The sequence below is a fragment of the Monodelphis domestica genome, chromosome 7 (genome assembly GCF_027887165.1).
Source record: "Monodelphis domestica isolate mMonDom1 chromosome 7, mMonDom1.pri, whole genome shotgun sequence".
In the NCBI taxonomy this organism is placed as follows: Eukaryota; Metazoa; Chordata; class Mammalia; order Didelphimorphia; family Didelphidae; genus Monodelphis; species Monodelphis domestica.
The window spans coordinates 195,022,744-195,047,140 of NC_077233.1; the positions used below are offsets into that span (position 1 = coordinate 195,022,744).

Below are 24,397 nucleotides of genomic sequence, written 5' to 3' on the forward strand. Positions count from 1 at the left end.
CTATTACCCTTTAAGTTTCCAATCATTTCTTTAACACTGACAATTCCAGGTAGGTTACAATTTGTGAATGGGTGATGTTTCAAAACCTAATTTGAAGTCATTAGGAACACAGAATTCATTTCTGAATAGAAATAAAATTTTCAATGGTGTTTAGGTTTCCAGAATAGCCCACAGAAGCCAGTGTAATTTGTGAGAGAGCATAGTACTAATAGTATTATTTTCATCTCTGCCCATCTGCCATTTTATGACATTAGGTACATGGGGAAAAAGCATTTCTTGAGTTCCATCTTTGAATGCTTGAAGTGCATTTCTTTCCTCTTAATAGTAGATGAAGTAATTTCCTAGGCAGTGCTATTCAGGTTGAGAGACTTTGGGAAATAGAGGTTTAGGTAAGGTTTGAGTAGATGATTCTGGGAACCAGTTATCTGTTAACCAGGAACTGTTTACTCCTGCCAACATGAGCAAAGTCACCTCCCTAGGTTAATCACTTCCCAGGTGTTTTGAAGTGGGGCACAAAAGACAATTTTGTTTCAGGTGCTCCTGATTCGCTCACCGGGGGTGTAAGGAAATGGGCCATAAATACATTGTTCCTAAATTAAGAGTTGCCTATAAGGTATTTTTCCCATTCTCCTAAAATAGAACTTAAGGAATTAAATAGTGTCTAAGATAGTGTCCCTTCTAGCCTCTAATCTTTACTTTAAAAACATTTATTTTCATTTTTTATCCAGTAATGTCCTTACCTACTGGCCAGTTCATATTTTATTTTCCAGGTTTCTTGAACTATTTTCTTCCTTTCTGCCCTCTGAAAAGTAGAAGGTTTTGTTTGTTAGACCCAGCAACCTTTACTGTTATAAATCAAATTAATGCAGAGAGTTTAAAGACAAGCAAATTTTGCTTTCTGTGTAGTAAGAAAGCAATGATATAATAATAGCTAACATTTCTGTAGTGCTAGTAAGCACTATGTGCCAGGCACTGAGCTAAGTGCTTTACAGTTACTGTTTCACTTTATCCTCACAGCAGTTCATTATGCCCATTTTACACGTGAGGAAACTGAGTCAAACAGAAGTTAAGGGCCTCACACACCCACTCACATAGCTAGGAGGAATTGAGGCAGGATTTGAATTCTGGTCTTCCTTACTCCAGGCCCAGTAATATCACCCATATACATCTTTGCAGTTGTACCACAGGGCATGACTTGGGCCTGGGGAGCAGGTGTAAATTGAAGGAAACAAAGCAGCCTGAACAAAAAAACTTGAAAAGTTTTTGAAATCCCCTGCCTCCAGTCTCTCTTTCTGTCCTTTCCATTGCCACCAATTTCAGATCCCTGATAATCACAAAGGAAGAGGCCTGAAAAATAAAGTCATTGGGCTTGTTCTTGCTCAGGGTCCTCTCAGTAATGTCCCTAGATAATCTGCTTGAAGTATTCCAGTGATGGGTCCATTCCTGGCAGGGACTGTACCTGCTTCTCTGCAATTGGTGCCTCTTCTTTTTTCTTCACTTGAGGGCCAAGCGGAGCAAATCTCTTCTCTTCCAGCTGCCCTTCCTTTGTCCACTCAAAAACAGCAGCCCTTGGCCTCAGTCTTCTGTTTTCTCCACAGTTTTCTCTCATTCCTTCAACTGTAGCTTTCATGTCATGGTTCCTAGTTTCTTCCTCCAGATAGCCCTGCTTTGGACTCACCCCAGCTAGTCTGTATTCTTACCAAAGCACATTATCTAGAGCTGAACACAGAATGCCACATGGTCGCACCTGGCCACAATACATTGGAACTGGCACTTCCCTTGCAGAGCCTGCGCTTGGCTCTGAGGGGGGAAGGGGGGCCAAGGGGTGGGGAGGGAATAGTTTCCCCCTCATGAGGACATGCAGTGTTGAGTCATCATTCTCTTATGCAAATATTCCAGGTTTGTGTCTGGAGGGATTCAGGAGTTACATGGTTACATAAGGTCTTATCCAAATGCTGCCTGTATCTCCATGAGGCCTCATTATGCTCTAGGGTTAGACATAGGAAATCTGATATCTAGAAGTCAGAAAGGCAGCAAAGTGGATAGAGTGCTGGGCCTGGAAACAGGAAGACATGGGTTCAGACTTAGCCTCACACACTTCTCTATTTGTGTCAGTTTCCTCATCTGTAAAATGGGGATAATAACAGCACCTATTTCCCAAAGTTGTGAGGATAAAATAAAAATATTTGTTAATCACTTTGCTAGCTATTAGTATTAGTTTGTGTATTATGATGCTTTCTGCACCTCATTTCATACCTGTTGATGCACACCTATGGCCACCTATATTATTTCCACCTCAGGTCTTGACATTTTTTAACAAATTATTATTGGAGTGTATAATCTTCATTATGTTACTGTATTTAGTAGTGTAGGCACTTAAGAGTTCCTGATCTCATGACCAGCCTTAAATCTGAACTTTTAAAAAATGGATTTAATGGGGGTTTTATTTTTATTTATTTTTTATTTTTAATGGGTTTAAAAAAATTTTTTTAATTCCTTTTTTCTTGATAAATTGAGTACTATGATATTTAATGAAATTAACATATGTTTAGAACTTAGAATTAAATTTTGTTCAACATTATGCCTATCAGATGCTCATTCTGGAAATTTCTTTGGAGAATAATTTTTATCCTAAGAATGTTCAATTTCTTTAATTCATTAGTGTTTTTTTTCTTTCTACTAAAATTTTCTTATTCATCACTGTAAATGTTTTAAGGCCATTCTATAATCATTGACATGATGGAGAACTCTTGTTAGCCTTGTTCTTTGCAGATTAGCAAATAAAACTAGTCACCTAAGAGCGAGAGGATAAAAAGGGAAAAGATTTGAAACATTCTCTCTTGGGAGTTTGATAGAGATTTGAAGTGACTGTTGTAATGGGTTAGAGAAAGTTAGATAACATAATTCTTAATGAAGATTGTAGTTTTATGACTTTCTCTAGCAGCGTAGGATATCTTCAGAGACTGAAAATGTTGGGAGTTGCTTGGAATTGTGAATTAGCATGTTGGGATATAAAAAAAAGACTCAGGCGTGGAGACAAGTGCCTTACTTAAATGGCTGATTGAGTAGAAGACAAGTGGGACTACTATATGAGTAATAAGAAGGAATCATAGAATTAAACTTCACAACAAAGAAAAGAGCTGTATCAGTAAGAGTATGTGGTATCAGAGAAAGGAAAGAAGGTCAGTCCAGGAGGAGAATTTCAGAGCTAAAGAATTTGGAGTTGGAGAGAAGTCTTTAGTAATTGGGCATGACTTTCTCATTTAGGTAACTGATGTGGAATTGAGATGGAAGATTTAGACTGTAAGAATTTTGGCTACCATAAGTCCAGTTTATTAAATGAATTGTCAATATAGGTACTAAAATTGATGATAACTATAAGCCTGGAACCAGTATCATATAGAAAGGTCAGAGAATATCCTGACCCAAAAATGGTTTGATTCAGTGGCACGTTTTTTAAAGTAAGTTTTCTTGATGCCTTTTCCTAATACAGTAAATTACAGTTAAGCACTCATCACCACCAAAGAATCCCTCCTTTATAACAAAATCAGCTGGAACAATGATCTCTATACTGGAAGGAGAAAAGTTAGCTTTTTATTTTTTAAAGATATTTCAGTACAGTCTTACACAACTCCTATTTATAACACATTGGTGACCACTATTTAAAGAACCAGCTCTCAGTTAAGTGTACTTTCATAGTATAGAGTAGGTGAGTTATTTGATTAACTTTGCTTTGTGGATGGCTACTAAACAGAAGAAATCCTTTCATAATTAGCCAGCTGGAATGGATTTAATTTGACACCCTCCTTACCATGACCCCTACAGAGACTTATTCAGTCCTAAGTTTCTCACCATATATATGGTCTCCTCTTCTCTGCTAAACCTACTGTTACTAATTTACCCCTTACTGTTCTTCTCAAATCTTTGCAGGGTTTTATTTATTATTTATTCACCTTCCCTCATTAGTGTCTGAATATATACCGTAGTATATAATTTTGTTCAGAAAAATGCATTTTTAATGATTTAAGTTATTCTCCCTGATGAATGGAAAATTTTACAAACATTGTATAAACTTAAAATTTCCAAAAAGAGAGTAAATATTGATAAAGAAAACTTCATGTTTCTGACACTGCAATCACAGATAACTATGTTTCAACTCTGGAAAATATAGTGTTTTTCAGGGTAAAAAATGTTTGTGGACTGATAGATATTTTTGCAAGCCTGGGTTAAAGTAATTGCAATTAATATTGAACATTATATATTCGATCAGTGCCAATTAGCATATTTGTGAACCCTTCAAATTCATAATTCCAAAAACAAATTATATTTGCCATCCTGATTTTCCTCTGTGTTCAGAACTGCTCCAAGTAGGATTTGTATCCCTTTAAAATTAAATTTTATTTTGGAGTAAAAAAATAAAATGTTTAACAGTGGCTATCTTACAAAAATAAATTTGAGTTTATAGTATTTTTTCCTGAGTAAGGCATAGTGTACCTATTATGCCAACTTTTTTTTTTCAGTTTTGTTATCCATTTTGTTGAGATATATGTGAGGGGCAGCTTAAAGTAAGAACACTGGTCTTAAGAAGTAAAAGGTGTGCCTGAAGATCATAGTGAGGTAATTTAGTGTTGCTATGTGACCTTGAGCAAGTTGTATTATTTCTCAGGAAATAGCACTTGCCCTTCTGACCTCCCTAAATTTTTGTAGAGAAAGAACCTTCACAGCATTGTGCAAATGAGAGTTGTATTTATATAGGATGTTGAATTGAATTGTGATGATCTCTTTTTTTATTTAGATTTCACCTCCAAAAACATGGTTAAGTAAGAAAAGTATTAGTTTCTGAACATGTAAATATTTTCAGTTTACAGAAAAAACTACAACATGTGCAGACAACACAACCTCACCTTGATAAGGTAAAAAGCAAAATTTATTTTAAGTTATATGTTTTCTAGTGTTTTCACTAAAAATATCTGTGTAAGAATATGTTTGTGAGTGAATTGGTAACAATACAAGGTTAATTTTTAAACCATCTTGGATTAAGTATTTTAAAATGTTCATTTAAGTAAGAGACTTGTTTAAATAAAAATTGTCTTGAACTCTTGTCATTCTTCATGTAGAGAAGTAGATTTTTAGTTCCTCAAATCAGTTTTTCTTGAATTCTAATCCCCTCCCTTCCCTACTTTAAGAGCTAGTATGAGAAGCTGATAGGACAGAAAAACAAATATGATATCATGCATATGTATTCCTTCCCTCAAGCCCTTCTAGACAAACCTCTCAGAACTCTGGGATACTCTGATTTAGTACGAAAACCAGGAGTATACAGTAGACCCTGTGGTGGCTCTGGAATCTATATGTGGATCGACGGTATCCTTGTTTTTCCATCCCACCTTTGTCTTCTGGGACCTTTACCAACTTCTTTAGCATTTATGGTAGTTATAAACCATGTCAGAATAATAGCAACTAACTCTCTAATTTGCTCCCTTCTAGGAAACTTACAGGAGATAGAACTAGAGATGACCTTAGAGTCTGTCTCAGAGAGGGGAAATAATTTGGCCAGGTTCACAGAAGTAGTAAAATGGCAAAGGTGAATTTCAAACACAGGGCCTTTTGCTCCAAATCCAGCATTCTGCGTTCTACTACATTACCTCCTATGTGTTGTAAGAACATGGAACATTTCTCTCTTTTATATCATATAGAACTTTCTTTGAGGAAAGTTTCACAATGTTTATTTATTTTTCCAACTAACTTTTCCCATTAATAAAGCAACCACTTGAGATAAGGATACAAGTTCTTGACTGTAGACTGCTCTTGGAGAAAACTAACTCTTTCAGAACATCTTGCACTCCAGTGGCTTCAGGAAAAGAGGACAAAACAAAGACATAGAAGCATATAAAAATGATTAGGGGAGAATTGTTGCTTGCTGAAAAGCAGGCCAGAAAATTAGGACAGTTACTTTGATAATTGGAACCCCCAAACTATTTACTCATGAAATATATTTATATGAGTCAAAGATGTTTTTAGCTTTTGCTTTCTGGATAGTTGGCATCAGTTGCACCTAGAATTATAGTCTAACTGAGAAATCAACTGTAAATTTAAGATAGAATAGATAGGCAAAAAAAAGTCTAGATAGTTTGAAAATAGAACATTTTGTTTTGTCAGCCCCTATTCATTCCTTCATTTTCTCAAATTCCTTGTTTCCTTATAGGGGAACTATGAGGACCAAGGTAGCATTCCATATATAGCCTAAAAGAACTGATTTGTAGTGACTGTCATTTCCTGCACTATAGATATGATTGGAATACTGTGAGCAGATAGTTTGCAAAGCTTTTTTTTCCAGAAAATATGATTCTCTTCTGATAAATTGTCTTAATTTTTTCAGTTGAAAGAATAGTACTAGGACAGCTAGATGACTCAGTGGATAGTTCAAATATGGCCTCAGACACTTCCTAGCTATGTGACTCCTATGCCTTGGAACTGATAGTTATTCTAAGATAGAAGGTAAAGGTTACAAAAAAAAAAGAATCATATCATATTAATGACTATTCACTGTGCCACTAAATCCAGTCTCTAATTGCTATAGGTTAATGCATTTATGCTATCAGATTCCCTAGTTTTAAAAAATAAAGCAACATTTACTATATTTTAAGGGATTCTTTATTGATATAATACTTTTCCCACCTAACATTATTGAGTTTCTAGCTAAGTTTTAGCATTTCTTAAAGGCAGAAGCTATTGAAACCATAGCATCTCATATTGACCATGCTTTTGCTATATTTTTATATAGTTGTAAGTTCTTTGGTGCTCTTTACAATGACTTTAAAAAAAAATCTTTACTTTCCAGACTAGAATCAGTACTGTGTATTGGTTCCTAGGCAGAATGAGTTAAGAGGGTTTAAGTGACTTGTCCAGGGTTACACAGATAGGAAGTATGTGAGGTTAAATTTGAGCCCAGGACCTCCCATCTGTAGGCCTAGCTCTTAATCCATTGAGTCACCTCAATGGGCCCTACAATGATTTTCTAAAGGGAAAGGAAACAAGTGATTAAACAAGTTTAAGTAGACTAAATAGCCCTAATGCTTCACAAATATGTATTTGTTGTGGAAGGAAATTTTTGTGTGTTAAAGGATGATGATATTTAAATAACAGTCAGTAGTTGGTTGGAAACGAAAAAATGTGAAGATTTCCAAATGTCAGATACTTTTCTCTGATAACCAAGCATTTTCCTATGAAATAACTATTCACCACCCTGCCTTTAACTCACTTCATCATAAACCTAGTAAGAAATCAGTGGGAACAAAATATACAACACTTTTTGTAGTAGCAAAGAATTAGAAACAAAGTAGATTTTTCTTTTTCTTTTCTTCTTTTCTAATTCCCCCCTGCCCCCCATGGTTACATGATTTATGTTGTCTCCCTCTGCCCTGCCAGAGTTGACAAGCAATTCCACTGGGTTATACATGTATTATCTCTCATAGAAACAAAGTAGATTAATTGGGTAATGGTTGAACAAACTGTGCTACATGAATGTAATGGAATATTACTTTAATATTCAAGAAAGAATGAATGTGAATACAGAGAAACATGAGAAGACTTACATTTACACTTGTGTTCTCGTCCATCTTCATTGTCTCCCTATCTACTGGTTTCTTCCTTGCTGATCTATATATATGCTCAAGTCTCCTTAACTTTTAAAACTCCTTCCTAGATCCTACCATTTTCACTAGCTGTCATATTCTCTCTTCTTCCCTCAGCTAAAAACTCTGAAAAAGTTATCTTCATGCTAGATACATCGACTTCCTCCCTTCTTCTTCCTTTCTAAACCTTTTTGTACTCTGACTTCCAAATTCATCACTTAACCAAAACTGCTGTCTTCCGAAGTTACCAGTGAACTCTTTGCTTAATCTTTTCTTTTTTCAATCCTTATCTTTCTTGACTTCTCCGTAGTATTTGACCCTGATAACCACTTTCTCCTCTGAGACATTCTCTCCTGATTGGGTTTTTGTGATGATTGCTTTCTTTTCATTCTCTTACCTGACTGCCCTTTCCTGGCCTACTTTGCCTGATCTGCATTCATGGCATGCCACTCCCACTAACTTTGAGCATAATTCAGGGCTATATCTTGGACTTTCTTTCTCTTCCCTTTTCTCTTATCCTCCACTTGTTTGTTGATCTGAGCTCCCATTGTTTCAATTATCATCTCTAGGCAGATGACTCCTGGATATACAGATCAGAGCCCTGGTATATTTGTTGAGCTTTCCTGATCATCAAATGCCTGTTGACCACTACAAATCAGATTCCCAAAGACATCTTTCCAAATCAGAACTCAATTTTCCTCCCCCTCTTCTCCATTATAAGCTTTACTATTATTCTCCAGAGCACATCTTTTCAGTCACCCAAATCCACAACGTCAGTCCTACTCAACTCTTCATTCTCCCAGTGTATAGTTAGTTCACAAATCTTAACCACAACTTTCCTAGATTCCCTTTTCTCCACTCATACAGCCACCATCCTAGTTTAGGTCTTCACCTCCAATTTTAGTCTCTCTCCTTCAAATCTCTCCCCACTGAATCCATTTTTCCACATTGCTGCTAAAGTTATTTTTCCTATAATATTGGTCTGACTGTATCACTTCCACCGCAAATCCAGTGGCTTCCTATTTCCTCTAAAATCAAATATTAACTCCTATTGGATATTGAAAGTTTTTTACAACCTGGCCCCATACTACATTCTATTTCTTGATTTGTCTAGTACTGTATCTGGAATTCCTTCTTTCCTTAACTCCCCCCTCTTAGAATCCCTCTTTGTCTTCTAGACTCCAGATTTCCCCAAATGCTAGTGCATGCTAGTCTCCCCTACCTGAATCTACTTTGGAGGTAATTTGAATATACCTATTCATATACATGTTGTCTCCCCCATTCAAATGTAAACTTTGGTTTTTCTTTGTAACTCTAATGCACATTATCTGACACATAGTAAACAATGATGCTGAGCCAAGTGAACAAAAAGAAGGAAACAGTGGTCACAATGACTATAAAAATGTAAATGGAAAAAGACCAAAAAATAAACTGAGGCTAGTTGAGGATCATCCTTGGCCTAGAAGAGAGTAGGAAAGTAGGCTCTCCATGACCTTAGAAGACAGGGGAGTGTGGCTGGGTACATTACATTCATAGTTAGGCATGGGTTTAGTTTTGCTGAGCTTTTTTCCCCTCTTTTTTATTTGTTGCATAGGATAGTTTGGGGAAAAGAGGATTATTTTGGGAAATGAAGGCACACAAACAGAAGTAGAATAATGTTTTTAAGGTAAAATATTTGTTTTAAAAAGGAACACTTTTGTTCCTTTCACAAGTGGTAAAGATTAAAATATGCTTTCATAATTGTAATTAACTTATTCAAATAATTCTTGCCTTTCTGTAAATCTTTAGCTTTTTATTTAAATCTTTTTTTGTTTTCCTAATAGTTAATTGATTGGCTAGAGGGTGGGCAGTTGTGAAGAACCTGAATATAATTACAAAATCCCTTTCAATTATGGAACACATTCCTTCCTCCATAAGCTAGTCTCTTTATTTGAATGGCCCTCCAGCTTTTACTTTATTAAGAGAAAAAATACTTCTCTCTTATCTGCTTAAGCACTTTAGTACCCACTGATGCAAAATGTAAATACAGTGCAAAACCTTTGAGAAAAAACTTAGCATATGAATGTACCATATGAATGAACACTTACTTTGTTTTGGCTGAGTTTTGTGTGTGGTAGAAGTAGACCTCACTCAAAAGAATACTTAATTAACTACTAGAAAGAAATTAATGAAAGTGTGATTTCAGTTGTGCCATTCTTAATTTCCTTCTTGTCCTCATAGGTGCTATCTCCACTGGAAAATCTTTCATGATTCTCCTAATTTTAAAAATCCTTATTTACATTTTTTGTTTTTACATTGTAGTCATTTCCCATTATATCTTTTGCCCTTGTCTCCCCCCCCCCCCAAATCTTTTGTTGTAAGAAAGAATAAAAAAGAAAAGACCAAAAAAAGCAGTTCAGCCTTTGTCAACTGAGGAAAAATCTATGCAGTGCAGTGATGCGCATCCACATTCCCCAACCTCTGCAAGTAAGGCAGAAAGGGCTTTTTCTCATCTCTTCTCTGGGTTCAAGCTTGGACATCATATTTGCAGAGTTCAGGGTTCTGTTTTTTTCATTTACATTATTGTAGTTCTTGGGTATTTTGTTTTCTTGGTTTTGTTTGCTTCCTAATAAAGCTTCCCCTGCTTCCCTTGAATTCCTCCTATTTGGAATTTCTTATAGAACAATAATATTCCAGTACATTCATATCCTACACTTTGTTTGGCCATGCCTCAATTAAAGAACCTCCTACTTTGTTACTGATGCTTAGAAAAAGTGGTGCTGAGACTTATTTGATTCACCCAATTGTTTTTGTCTTTGTATGACCAGAGCCTCGCTTGCTGTTTCTTACACAGTGGGTTCAGGATAAATGCTTGCTGTTGAATTGAATTAGTGTTATAAATTGCTTGTTGGGCTAGCCACAAGACTCCCCTCACTCCATTCTCCCCAAAGCCACCAATGTATCTTTAAAAAAATCCTCCCTAGGTTCAAAGCTGACCTCAGACACTTCCTAGCTGTGTGTCTGTGGGCAAGTCTCTTAACCCCCATTCCCTAGCCCCTACAGCTCTTCTGCCTTGGAACCAATACATAGTATTAATTTTAAGGCAGAAGGTGAGGGTTAAAAGAAAAATCTTTACCTTCTGTCTATTAAGGCAGAAGAGCACTAAGTGCTAGGCAGTTGGAGTTAAATGACTTTCCCAAGGTCACGCAGCCAAGGAGCTGTCTTGAGGCCAAATTTGAACCTAAGTCCTCTTGACTCCAGACCTGACTTTTTATCCACTGAGCCGCCTAGCTGCCTCGAATGGGTGTGATCTTGCTAAGGCACAGATACAGCTATATTACCCTCCTCTCAGTAAACCTCAGTGACTCCCTGTCACCTCCAAGATCAAACATAGAGCGTCTTCCCTTAGGTTGGAGGCTCATTCTAACACTCCCCTGCCTCTCCCACTCTCCAGTCTTATACCTTCAGCACCCAGCCCTAGCGCAAACATGCTCGCTCCAGTAGCGCTGGCCTCCTTGTGCTTCTTCTCCGGCAGGGTGTATTCCTTCTCCTGGGCGGGACATTTTCAGTGGCTGCCTCGATGCCTTGAATGGTCTTCCTCCTCATCTCCCCTTCCTGGCTTCCTTCAAGCCCCAGCTCGAACTCTCCTTTCCTAAGATGCCCTTCCCAGGCTCCCTTCAGTGTAGTGTCTTCTAGAGCTGATTTATATGTAGTTGTCCACACATCTCCCCACTAGACGGGGGAGCACAGTACAGTAGTAGGTGCTCAATAAATGCTTAGTGGGGGCATGTAGTGGCTCCATGGATAGAGAGCCAGGCCTAGAGATGGGAGGAGCTCCTAGATTCAAGTTTGGCCAAGGTGGGTGACCCAGGGCAAGTTGCCTCATTCCCACTTCCTATTCCTTACCTCTCTTTCTGCTTTGGAACCAATAGATAATATTGATTAAGACAGGAGGTAAGGGTTTAAAGAAACCTGACTGAATAGACTTAAATTCTTGTATTAAATCAAGGAGAATGGCACAAATGGATTACAAAGGAATAGATCTATAAATCTATTCCTGTGTTGTTTTGTTTAAACTTATACCTTCCATTGATCCTAAGGCAGAAAAGTGCTATGGGCTAGGCAATAGGAATTAAGTGACTTGTCCAGGGTCACATAGCTAGGAAGTGGGACCCTCTGGTCTGGCTTTCAATCCACCGAGCCACCTAGCTGCCCCCTGCACCAGCCAATTCTAATGCAGAGGTAATTACAGTAGTGTGTACTTGATCCCATAATCATTGCAGCTTTGTATTCAGATCCTCGCTTTGCTTCTTACTTGTGATAGGTGACTTCTGGTGTTACTTTTCCCCATCGAACAAATGAGAAGATTAGACTGGAGGACCTTGAAAGATCTTTCCAACTCGCTATGATTGGTCCTATGATTCACTCTTTCTGCTACCCCCAAGGGGGGAAATAACTAGATATTTTATAAATAAACTCAAAAATAAGTTCTTTTGTCTGGCTACTGGTAGTCAAGTCATAGAAAATAGTCCTGGGGCATCCAGGAGGCCCAGTGGGCCAGGCCTGGAGTAGAGAGGACCCGGGTTCCAGTGTGGCCTCAGATGCTTCCTAGTTGTGTGACCCAGGGCAAGTCACTCAGTGCCATTTGCCTAGCTCTCGCCCTTCTGTGTTAGAGTTATCACTCAGAAGGAAGCTATGTAAAGTCTTTCCACATCCATTCTCCTCCCCACTGTTTCCAATCCCAGATACTAGTGTGAGAGTGTATGCGTGAAGGAGGAAACAACATCTGTGTGTAGATATGAATCAGTATGTGAGCTCTGGGACCGTGTTTGCATGGATGTATATGAGTGTGTGATTGGAAGTAAGGCCCTGCCATTGCCCAGGAGATAATTCTTGTGGGGAGGGGATTCCTGAACAGCACTAATGAAAGGAATATTTAGAAGTAGCACCCTAGTTTTCTTTTTTCCAGAGAGATATCAAAGCTATGATTTCTGAACAGGTTTGAGCCACACAGCTCTATTTATACTTTACAATGAAGATTAGACTCTCAGAAGAAAGAAGCAACAGTGATTTTGTGGTTCAGTTGAGACCTCATTTGCATTTTCTTGACAAAATACTGGGGTGGTTTGCCATTTCCTCCTCCATCTTATTTTACAGATGGGGAAACTGAGTGATTGAATGACTTGCTCAGGAGAGCAGCTGGGTGGCTCAGTGGATTGAGAGCCAGCCTAGAGATGGGAGGTCCTGGATTCAAATCTGGCCTCAAGACACTTCCCAGCTGCTTGACCCTGGATAGGTCACTTAACAACCATTGCCTAGCCTTTAAGGTTCTTCTGCCTTGGAACCACTACATGATATTGATTCTAATATGGAAGGTAAGGATTAAAAAAAAAAAGACTTGCTCAGGGTTAAACAGCTAGAAAGTATTTAAGGTCTGATTTGAACTCAGGTCTTTCTGACTTCGGCCCCAGCACTCTATCCACTTGGCATAGTGTCTAAGGATATCAAAAAGCTGAGCTGCTCAGCTTAGCAAATGATTTTTATTTATAGAGTTTTAATTAACTTTTCCCAGGTGAGAAGGTTTAGTTTTTGACTCTGCTAAATGTTGTGATTGGGAGAAAGTAAGCATTCTATTTGAAGTGCTTCTTTGCTCTTAATGAGTCACTCACTCCTTTTCTAAAGTGGCCCCTGCTTTTAGGCAGTGTATTTCCCAACAGGCTAATCATGAGACCAAAAGTTTATCTTACAATGCCCTTTAAAGGCTTCTCTCTATCAGCTTTGGGGTGGATTGAGCTCGGCCTCCACGTTACTTCTTCTTCCAAAGGGAAAACAAACAGGTTCATTAGTGTACAGCGTTGGTTCATGCCTATCATTTATCTTGAAAATGTTGAGGATAGTAGCAAATTGACAGCTGAATTTTAACCTTGAAAGCACTTCATAGAAAAGGTGAAACATGTAATTTCTTTTCTTTTTTGAAAGTTAAGAGATATGTTTATTGACATTAGCTTTTCTCCCCAATAATGTCATTAACCTGGTTGGGGCATTTTTACTTGATTCCACAAGTTTCTGCCTTCATGGCACGTCCATCCCTTTCTGTCTTCTGGCCCTGCTACTCTAATGCGTTCTACCATCCCACTTTAAAGTCCTTCCTAACCTGGCTCCTTCCTACCTTGCAGTCATTTTACAGTGTAGTCCTCTCTGCAGATGCTGCAGTCCAGCAGTCCTGGCCTCCTTGCTGAAACATGCAGTTTCTTAAAGTAGCCTCTCAGCATGTGGGTCAGCAGAAATCCGTCACGACTAATTATGAACAACTTGGTTATATCTTTAATTTAAAAATAATAATGAATATCTTTACACAGAAACCTCTCAAATTTCATAGTTATTAGAGTATAGGAAAAACAATTCAATGGATAATTATGTATTGATGGCCTTTTGTTTACAGAGGTGAAGCAAGTTCATTTAATTAACAACCCGTCTACTTTCAATCTGCTTCCAACCCATTACCCATCTGCTACCATCAAGATATGTGGGCTATATCACAAAATTTCATAATTGGAAGGTATTTTAGTGGCCAGATACCAAGTCATCCTGCTTTAGAAGTATGTTACCAGGGGCAGCAGGTGGCTCAGTTTATTGAGAGCCGTGGGTCCTGAGTTCAAATCTCACCTCAGCTACGCCTACCTGTGGGACCCTGGGTGAGTCACTTAACCCCTATTGCTGCTCTTCTGCCTTGGAACCAATACTTAGTTTTGATTCTAAGACAGAAGGTAACTGTTTAAAGAGAAAAAAAGAAGTGTGTTACCTTCGCTGTGTTGGCAGGCCTGACACATTCTGAGTATTACTGTGAATTAACAGGTTCTCTTACCATAGCTGAGCATCATCTGTGCTGCCTTCTTGAAGACTTAAGAAATGATCAGGAGATAGTAAGAGAGAAAAAATAAAAAGTGAAGACAAAGATGAGAAAAGGATAATTCATAGTAGAAGGGATGGAGAAAAGGCTACATATCTCACATTTACCGAGGCCTCCACTTATTTCTTAGTAATTTTGGTTTTTGTTGTCAGAAATGATGATTGACTCTCTCTGTTGACAGAGTATTGTTACAGTCACATTTGAAGTACGAGGAAGTACAACTGAAGAAAATCTAAATATATTTATTCAAGTAAGAGTTGTTTCCTTTATACTTTTAAAAAGTCTTATGTGATTAAATTATAATTATTATTATTTGCAACATTCTTAAAATATGTTCTGTGTACAGAATCTGCTGTGGGAAAAGACTGTGAAAAATAAGGCAGATCACACTATGGAAGTCATCCGACTAAAGGTTCAGTATTCAAACTTATCTTGTTCAGTACTTTGAGATGTGATCATTTTCTTAAGTTATTTTAAAAGCTGAATTTATGGTTGGAGGGTTCATACTTTGTTTTCTCTTTTTGTCTTATTCCCACTGGGTCTGGAAGGGGGGCTTTTCAGCTTGTTGTATAAAGCATGATTGACTGGGCCAGCTCCTTTGTGAGTTACAGCTCAAACAACCCCTGCGCCCCATGCTCTGGATTCCCAGGGGTTAAGACTCTTGTGTTGCTAGTAATCTTTCCGATGGTGAATCTCTTCCCTTTGCGCTTGCTTTGGGTCAGTAAAAAAGGAGGACTCTGAAGTTTCTTTGAGTTTTATTTTTTCAAGGTAGCTTCATGACCCGAAAACTAAAATGCAGCCACCCTTCATCAAGCTTTTTGATGCATATGGTGTGAATTTTAAAAGTCTCCATCTTGGTCGAGCACCCAAAAATTGTGCACACCCACACTACACGGGCATGTGCTAGTCAATGACAAATCAGAAATAACTAACTGCCTACCTGGGCTGTCCTAAGCCAAGCTAGAGCCAGCCATTGGCACTTGTGAGACACAGGAAGTGAGGTAGGGAACAGCCTCTGGAATTCGCTCACTTCCTGTGGAGAGAGCGAGACGCCAGTTGGTGTTAGGAGCTTGGACAGGGAGGACGCCCGCAGACAGCTTTCCTTCAGAGCGGTCACGTGAGTTAAGGACTGATTCTTTCCACCTTGGCCCTTTGGGCCTAAAACTCTCTCTGCCTTGGTCAGAGGTTGAGTAGCCCCTTTCCCTTTTCTCTTTTCTCCTTCTCTCCCTCTCCTTCCCTACTCCCAGTGTGATTAAACCTCCATAAACTCCATTCTGACTTGAGTGTTTCATTTTAGGAATTTAATAAGTAAATTCCTTGGCGGCCATTGTTCAATATTACATCAATCTTAAGAAGGTGAAATTTCAACAATTACAGTTGGCGACCAACAATTACAATGGTGCATACAGCTCTAGATGCCCAGCGGAAAGGAGAAAAATTAGGTTTATTCAGTTAACAAATAGTTGTTGAGTGGCTGTCAGGTTTCTGTGCTTGAAGTTTTTCTTGCAGCTGTTTGATATTATTTTTTTACAAATCAGTCAAAAGTTAGCTATATAAATGGTATAGGAGGAAGAGTTGATTTTCCCAATATTAAATTTGAATGTTTCATCCTCATAAGCTTATAATATTGAAGGAATGTTTAAAAGTTGAATATCAGGTGACATGTTCATATTGTCTTTTCTCTAAAACCAATGTGAACTTTCGTACAGATAAACAGTAGCATTCTTGTCCTATACTTTGGGATCATTCATTAAGTTATTCATTTATTTGGGGCCTTTGTGTGAAAACAGGAGCACTTTACTACCTGAAGCCCCAAATTCTATAATGGCTCAGACTTCTCCATAGAAACTGTGAACAAGTAAAGGAACTTAGGAGTGGAAGAATAATAGGTAGAAGCAGGTGAACGTCTAACAAAGATCCCATTTTTATAACATACAGTATTTCTAAGAAACTTTGGAGGTAGGAAGACAGCAGAACTTGCCTGAAAAGTGGCCATTTTAGGGAGCTTTATTTGGTTACCTAATTCCCCTGAGTTTGGAAATTACTTACTGAGAATTCCTACAGTTTTTATGGTATTTCCTTTACAAACGAGTATCACTTGAAAAAGAATGGACATTCCTGTGCCACTTGCATTAGAATTTATGGACTTACATTTGGATTAGAACTGGAATTGATCAATAATTGTCCTTATGAGCAGGGACTGGTGTCTATCAAAGACAAACCATACCAAGTGATTGTCCAAGGGGTCCATGAGCTGTATGATCTGGAAGAGACTCCAGTGAGCTGGAAAGATGATGCTGAGAGAACCAACAGGCTGGTGTTGATAGGTAAGTGACTGAAGGCCTTCTGTGTCAGAGACAACCCTTAAGTAGGAGTTTGGATCTAGTGCCTTTAACAGAAATTAGCTGCTGATTGTATTAATTATGGGCTAAAATCCTGATCAGCATAAAAGATGAGTTTTCTTTTCAAGGTCGTAGGATCCAAATTCCTTATTAAGGTATGCAGCTGAAAAGCCATTCCTTTCTGATATATAGAAGACCATTACCCCAAGCCTCCTGTTTTTATATTTATGTGACCTATGAGGTATTAGGTAGTCTCTAATCAATAGACTAAAGGTTTTTAAATAAATAGAAGGGAGAGTAATCACCTTATATTTTGTTCTCTTTACAGGCAGAAACTTAGATAAGGAAATCCTTAAAAGCCTATTTATAGATACAGTGACTGAGAAACAAGAAAGCAGTTGACACTACATTTCAAAGAAGACCAAGCCTGTCCTTAACACTAGAAGCATTTCTAATCAAAAGACTGGATGATTTACTGGGGGCATCAAATTCCTGCTGCTTTGTTCGTGAATCTTTCTTGGCACTGTTATGAATTATCTTTTAAATTTTTTTCCTTTTATGTAACACATTAAATAAGTATTATAAAGTTTTCAGCACATATGTTCTTTATTTCCTGGGAAATGCATTGAATTTGACATGCATTTATTCAATACCTACTGTGTGCCAGGCACAACAAAAAGCTACCCTTTAAGCTGTACTCTACTGGGAACAAAGTTGATTTCAGACAGGTGGCACTAAAACTGTCTTTCGGAATTGACTTTGAAGATGAAATGGCAGACAGTCCTGAAAGGACTGCATTATGTATGTTTTGTAGATGAGTTAACAGGCTTGGGCAACTTTACTTGCCCATGGTTACCTAGTGTTAATTGGGATTCTAAAGCTCCTTGATTCCAAATTCAAAGTGCTTTCCATAATGTTATAGTTTAAGATATCAATGTTGATACTAATGGATGTCAATTTTTTTTTTATTTAAACCCTTACCTTCCATCTTAGACTCAATACTTTGTATTGGTTCCAAAGCAGAAGAACAGTAAAGCCTAGGCAATGGGGGTTAAGTGACTTGCCCAGGGTCACACAGCTGGGAAGTGTCTGAGGCCAGATTTGAACCCAAGGCCTCCCATCTCTGGGCCTGGCTCTCAATCCACTGAGGCACCCCACTGCCCCCTAATAGATGTGAATTTTTATATCACCCAGTATTCAGGATTTTGGAAGGTGTCAAAGGTTGGCAAAATGATAATCACTTTCTTACAAAGTTGTAAAATTTTATTTATTTATTTTAGGCCTTACCTTCCATCTTAGAATCAATACTGGCTACTGGTTCTAAGGCGGAAGAGTAGTAAGGGCACCGTTAGGAAGTGTCTGAGGCCAGATTTGAACCCAAGGCCTCCCATCTCTGGGCCTGGCTCTCAATCCATTGAGCCATCTAGCTGCCCCCCAAAGGTGTAAAATTTTGAAAGTAACTCAAATTCCTTACATTAAATTTCTTTGTAGAAACACAAAAATTTCTAAAATGCTTAAAAATCATGACCAGGACTATGAGAGGAATGTGAAATTCATAATGGGTGGGTGGATATAAAATATATAAAAATATAGCAGAGTTTCCTATTTCACATTTGGTTATCACAAGTTCAGTTTCCTTCTTTCCTTTCTCTTTCCTTCCCTCCGTGTATTGGTTCCAAGGCAAAAGAGCAGTATGGGCTAGGAGGAGTCTGAGGTCACATTTGAACCCAGAACTTCCCATCTTTCAATTCCCTGAGCCACCTTGCTGTGCCCCCTCCCCCCCATTCCTTCCCAAATGAATTTCGGCTAGGTGATGCTACCACTAAAAAGGGAAAAAACACCCGAGCACAGCAACATATTCAACTGAGCCAGCTGGATCCCAAGATGATATAGAACCAAACTGAATTATGACAGCCTTTGACTTTCCTCCTAAGCCGGTGACTCAGGTTGTGTTGCCTCCTACGTCCAGGGGAAGCAGGCATCGGTAGATCCTCGGTAACCATTTTTGTCAGGGTGAGTTGAAGCCAGTTGTTCCTTTATAGGGAGATAAAGGCCAGCTAAGAGACGACAAAAATTAATGATCTACTTCAGAGTAAACTATTACTCAGGGTGCAGTCAGAAAGGGACTACAATAGAAATGTTTTTTTTTTTAATGAAATCTCACAAAATGGCAATTTTAGTGTATAATAATAAATGGATCCATTCTTACAGGAAGACCTGGACCATCATTTACTACTTCACGTTGTGAGATGGATCACAGGAATCCCCAAACTCCCACCTACTTCCTTTCCCAAACCTACCCGCTCTGGGGAAAAAAGAAAAGGTTTAACCAGAACACCCCGGATTACAGGGAAGAAATCCAGCTGCAGGAATGACTTTTGTTGTTTTTAACATGGGTTTTTTTAGTTCCAAAGTCTCTCCCTCTTCTATCATTTGAGAAAGCAAGCAACCGAATCTCATTTACACAGGAAACATGCAAAAACATTTTCACATAAGCCGTGTTGGAAACATCTTTCTGGAGGTGGATAGCAGTTTTCATCAGGAGTTCTTTGAAATGGTCTGGTCATTGTATTGATCAGCGTGTCCAAGTCTTTGTCTCATTATTACAGAATTGTCGTTACTGTGTACCATGTTCTGGTGCTGCTCACGGTTTTTTGCACGACCTCAGAGAAGTCTGCCCAGGTTTTTCTCAAAGTGTCCTTTTAGTGTTTATAGTAGTTTTGTGGGCCAGGGAAGAAGCGTCTCCTCCCCTTTGGCCTTCCTTTCCCTTTCTTAGGGGCTATCTCCTGAGACACTGACTCCCATTCAGGCAGATGGTGCATGATCCTGCAGCCCTTGCTACCTGACTCATTGCTAGCCATCGAGGGTGATTGATGGCACGTCTAGAATTATCAGAGATTGGTCCAATTCCTCCACTTTTCAGCTAGGGAAACTGGTCCCAGAAGTTCTGACTTGTCAAGGAAGCAGGGCTTAACCCAGGTCGCCGGGTATAGAATATTTAGAAAAGAACTGGGAATGTGTGTTGGATTCTGGATTTTTCTGTTCCAAATGAAGAGACGAACTATCAGCAGGTAGAGCATGAAGAAGATAAAGGTCGTGGACCTTAAAAAACAAAACGCAATTCCCTTCATGGAGGCCAAGTTTCCAATTCTTACCTCTCTTGACTTCACTTTGGCTGTTCTCTATCTCCTTGGCTGCCCTAAATGCGGGGAGAGGGAAGGAGTAGAGCGGTCAGATGATCTGGAGCTGTCCGAGGTTACACAGAGATGAACAGATAGAATGATCGCCTGAAGCTGAAGAGCGAGGGATGCTCACTGCCTCCTTTTCTGGGAGCTTAGATTGTCCTTGGTGCCTCCACCTCCACTGTCCCTGAAAGCTGTCGGACTCCTCTTCCTGGCCGTCGGAGAGGGTCCGACTCCTTCCTACCCCTCACCCCTGGCCCCAGGGTCTTTTCCAGCTTTGAAGAAGAAAGTGTGATAGGCAGTATTTCCGGGAGAGGTTAACACACAAAGGGAGATGCGGAACATCTCGGATTTAGTGGAGCGTACTGGATTTGGCATCAGAAAAGCTGGGCTCCAATTTTGGCTTCTGTGCTCTTGGGCAATTCACTCCTAGGGGCAAGTTTGTTTAGCTCATACTCCAGCCCATAGTTCCATAATCCCATCTCTCTGTCTCTCCATTCTTTAAGCTTTTCTGTGAGCCCCACATCAGTCCTATGAAGCAAGCAGCGCGAGTATCAGTGTTCCCATTTTACAGATGACGTAGAACATAGTCAATTTCATGGAGTGGGGTGCCTTTGCGGTCACGTAATCTTTTTTCCAAGGGAGTCTCTTCCTTGATCTTAAATGAAAAGAATCATTTACAAACCAAATCCCCATTTTTCTCCTGTTCCCTGCCCACATCCAGAGGCATAGGCATATTGGCCACAATATGGATGACAAGGATGTCAGGTACTGCCTTTGAGTCCCGGGACTACTGATTACCCTTATCAAGTAGTGGTCACACACACGCACCCCTTACTCCAGAAGTGAAAAGCAAAACATGCCATTCAGTCCCCAGCTCCCCACTGAACTTTTATTTAACTGCATCCTCCTAGATCGCTGGGTTAACAAAATTCCTTTCATTAACTGGGTTTCTCTCTCTCGGTCGCTCGCTCTCTCTTAAAAAACTTGTTTATAGCTCAAACTCAAAGCTCATTCTTCTCCTCCGCTTCCGCGCCCCCCCCCCCCCCCCCCAAGCGGCTAATGGAAACGAGGACTGAGGCAGCTTTGGAGAACAGGAGGGATCCGAGGAGGTAGGGTGGGGGAGGGGTAAAGAAGGAGGGGACGGAACCAATAAAAGCAAACCCACAGTATCCCAAGACATCCCTGGAAGGGAAGAAAAGATCGAAGGGGTGGTAGACCAGTAGAGGGGAAACCTCCACTTAAGTAAGCTCGCACCGTAGTTTGTTTGGCTATTCCCCGGTTCCTGCTTCGGTGGAATCCCCAGAGCCAAGATCTCCATGAACTTGCAAAGGGCCGAGTGTCCACTCTCCCTGCGGCCGCAGCACAACCCCCGGGGCTCAGACGGGGAAGATGAGCCTCTGGACATCCTGCCGGGGGAGGAAGAGGAAGAGGAGGAGGAGGAGGAGGAAGAGCGGTACCTGCGGCGGCCGCAGTCTGGTCAGCGAGGGCCTCTTGCGACCAGTAATAGCCGCAGCAGCAGCAGTAGCAACCGCAGCGCCCCGTCGGGGACCAGGGACTGCGCGAGCAGCGGGCGTAGCTGCTCCCCATCTCGGGACGTCCCGGCCGAGCTTGGAGAAGGGGGTGCGCCTTTGGCCCTGGCTAAGCCGCCCTACTCGTACATCGCCCTCATCACCATGGCCATCCTGCAGAGCCCACACAAACGGCTCACTCTGAGCGGTATCTGCGCTTTCATCAGCGGCCGCTTTCCCTACTACCGCCGCAAGTTCCCTGCGTGGCAGAACAGCATCCGCCACAACCTGTCGCTCAACGACTGCTTCGTCAAGATCCCCCGGGAGCCAGGCCACCCCGGCAAGGGCAACTACTGGAGCCTGGACCCGGCCTCCCAGGACATGTTCGACAACGGCAGCTTCCTTCGCCGGAGAAAACGCTTCAAGCGCCCGGGCCCTGGCTCTCCGCTGTGTGCGCCCCTGCACTCCGCGGGGACCGCGGGACTACTGCTGTGCCCCGCTGCCGCCGCGCCGGTCCCAGTTCGGCTCCGCCCGGGCCCACTGCTGCAGCCACACCCGCTGCGCTACGTCGTGTTGCCGGCCCCTGCTCGTCCCTCGATGCCACCGAGAAAAGGGAGTGCAGCGCAGCCTCTGCCCGGTGCCGTGGGCCGGGAAGTTCAGGTACCAGCGCCCCGTCGTGGAGTCAAGGGAGCCTCGTTTAGTATCGACAGTATCATGCAGGAAACCCGGGGAGGAGGCACGGTGGGGGCCCCAATGGCTCCATGGAGTCACTGCCACCTGTGGCACGCTCCCGCCATGGCCGCCTCCCCGTGGCTGCAAGTGTCCGCGGTCGCCCGGACGCTATGGCAACAGCAGCCGGATGCTGCGATCGGATGCTTTCCCGGCAAGGGAGCTCTCCTCGGCCGGCCCTTGGCCACCGCGTCCCTGGGGTGCCCAACTGGGGCAAGCGGCACTGGGCTGCTTTCGCTGGCTGCTTCCACTGTCCAGGAGGCGAGCGAGCTCCCATTCTGAGCCACCTGCCGGCCGTGCCCCACCTTCCCCGCGATTGCTCCAGGATTACATAACGAAACCTGCAAGCACACTTAAGAGTCATCTAATCCAAATGCCCCCTATTTTACAGATTCGGAAACTGAGGTCCAAGTCCCTGACAACTTCGAGATGCACTTCCCTATTGGTTAGAGTTCTTGTTGAGCGTTTTAGCTTTGCAGCAAAGTACCTCGTCGTTTATAGATATTTCACTCCGTAAAATGTTTACAGACCTGATGCTTTTCTTGGGCAGGCTGGGTGTAGAGTCAAATGCACTGGATGTGACTTGACGTGGTCGGCTTTCCTCGTTTGGGTTTGGTTCCAGTGACCAAATATGGGGTGTCCCTTTTGCATTTTTCTAACCTGTTTCGAGAAAGCGTTGTGCTTTGGAATTGAAAGAAAAAGAAAAGAAAAGAAAAGAAAAGAAAAAAACACTTCCAAAAACGACTTCCACTGCACAGGGATTTCCTCTTCCAAGCCTTCTTTGAACCATGAGGCTATTTTTTGAAGTGTATATAATAGTCTTTGCTTCCTCCAGTCATCTGTAAATATAACGAATTTTAAAAATTTGGAGTATTTATTTCTTGTGAAAATATTTAAGGCATCATACATATACTGTGAGATAATAAACTTAGACTGAAGTAATTTAATAAAGTATTATTCTCTATTCTTTTCTATATTTCATTGCTTCTTGCCCTTATAATAAAAACCTTGTTCTTCCTCTTACAATATTCTATTCCAGGTTTTAAAAAAGCAACAAAAATTTAAAAAAATATATTCACTAACATATAGGTTAGACAATTCAGGTTACACTTTGAAAGTACCTATTCGTATATTACTATTTAAAATACCATGTGAGGTTTGGGTATTTATGAAAATACATTTTTTTAAGGAAATTTGAAAATATTTTTAAAGACCTTGATTTTTTTTTTCTTCAAGCTACACTCTGGGTTTACTTTGGATTTTGGAAGCCAGTATTTATTGAGAGAACAAGATCTAATGTTTTTGGTATTTAAAAAATTCTTAAAGTATGTGGAGTGGGTTAATTAATTAGTTTTGAAAATCAGCTCCCTTCTGCTGACAACTTTCTAAGAAAAAGTCTAGGGAAAGCCATTATATCATTTAAATTTGTTCTTGCCCTGGACACATTTCTAATTTAAAAAAAAATATGTATCTGGACCAGTTAGTCTTACCTTTCCCAAACCCAAATTACCTTCCTTTAAAAAGAAGTTTATCAAAAACGAATATATATGCTTATACCTACAGCTACTGTAATTAATTTCCTAATCATCTTTCTACAATTAAAATAGGTAACAGGTGTTTCTCTCTAGTTTAGTATTATTTAATCCTGAGACATTTGGAACCCTATTCTCATCTGAAGATACCCTGGCTCTAATTCTAAATTTCATCCCAATTCACTAGCAACTGTCTTCCTCTAAAAATTTCTGCAGCCTCATTAGTGCAAAATTCCTGCATTTTCTCTTATTACCTCTAACACATCAGACTTCAAATCCCCAAATTTCCCTTGTAAAAAAGAAGCAAATCTTTGGTTCCCTTATTAGTGAATGGAAAGCTGGAGGGAGTTTGTGAGATTTTTTTCCTACACTGTGCCATTTCATATAGGCGGCAAGGTAAAAGAACTTCATTTAAAAGAATGGATTATTAGTTTAAAAGGACAATGGGAAAAGTTTTCTAGAATAGTTCTGTCCTTTACACCAAGTAGCTATTGGCAAAACAGCAACCTACTTGCTCTGCACAGTCATTCTAATGTGATAAAATTGTTCTATATTATCTCTACCCTAAAAATTTTGCC

General features: G+C 40.2%; 2 protein-coding genes across 2 annotated transcripts in view; both read left to right on the forward strand.

Moving 5' to 3' along the window:
* Nucleotides 1-17,461, forward strand: part of ZNG1A (Zn regulated GTPase metalloprotein activator 1A) — a 54,923-nt gene extending 37,462 nt beyond the window's left edge. The window contains exons 11-15 of the mRNA XM_056806231.1: nt 4,862-4,913; nt 14,705-14,773; nt 14,870-14,935; nt 16,721-16,850; nt 17,194-17,461. Coding sequence (XP_056662209.1) covers nt 4,862-4,913; nt 14,705-14,773; nt 14,870-14,935; nt 16,721-16,850; nt 17,194-17,267 — 391 coding nt within the window. The 3' untranslated portion in view covers nt 17,268-17,461. The remainder of the gene's footprint in view (nt 1-4,861; nt 4,914-14,704; nt 14,774-14,869; nt 14,936-16,720; nt 16,851-17,193) is intronic.
* A 3,563-nt stretch (nt 17,462-21,024) lies between these two features.
* Nucleotides 21,025-23,220, forward strand: FOXD4 (forkhead box D4). The gene has a single exon (XM_001373935.4). It carries the CDS (start codon nt 21,367-21,369, stop codon nt 22,567-22,569), a length of 1,203 nt encoding a protein of 400 aa, XP_001373972.1. The 5' UTR covers nt 21,025-21,366; the 3' UTR covers nt 22,570-23,220.
* Nucleotides 23,221-24,397: the final 1,177 nt, after the last annotated feature.

Coding starts and splice junctions, on each gene's coding strand:
- FOXD4 (XM_001373935.4), top strand. CDS start 21,367: ATGAACTTGCAAAGGGCCGAGTGTCCACTCTCCCTGCGGCCGCAGCAC.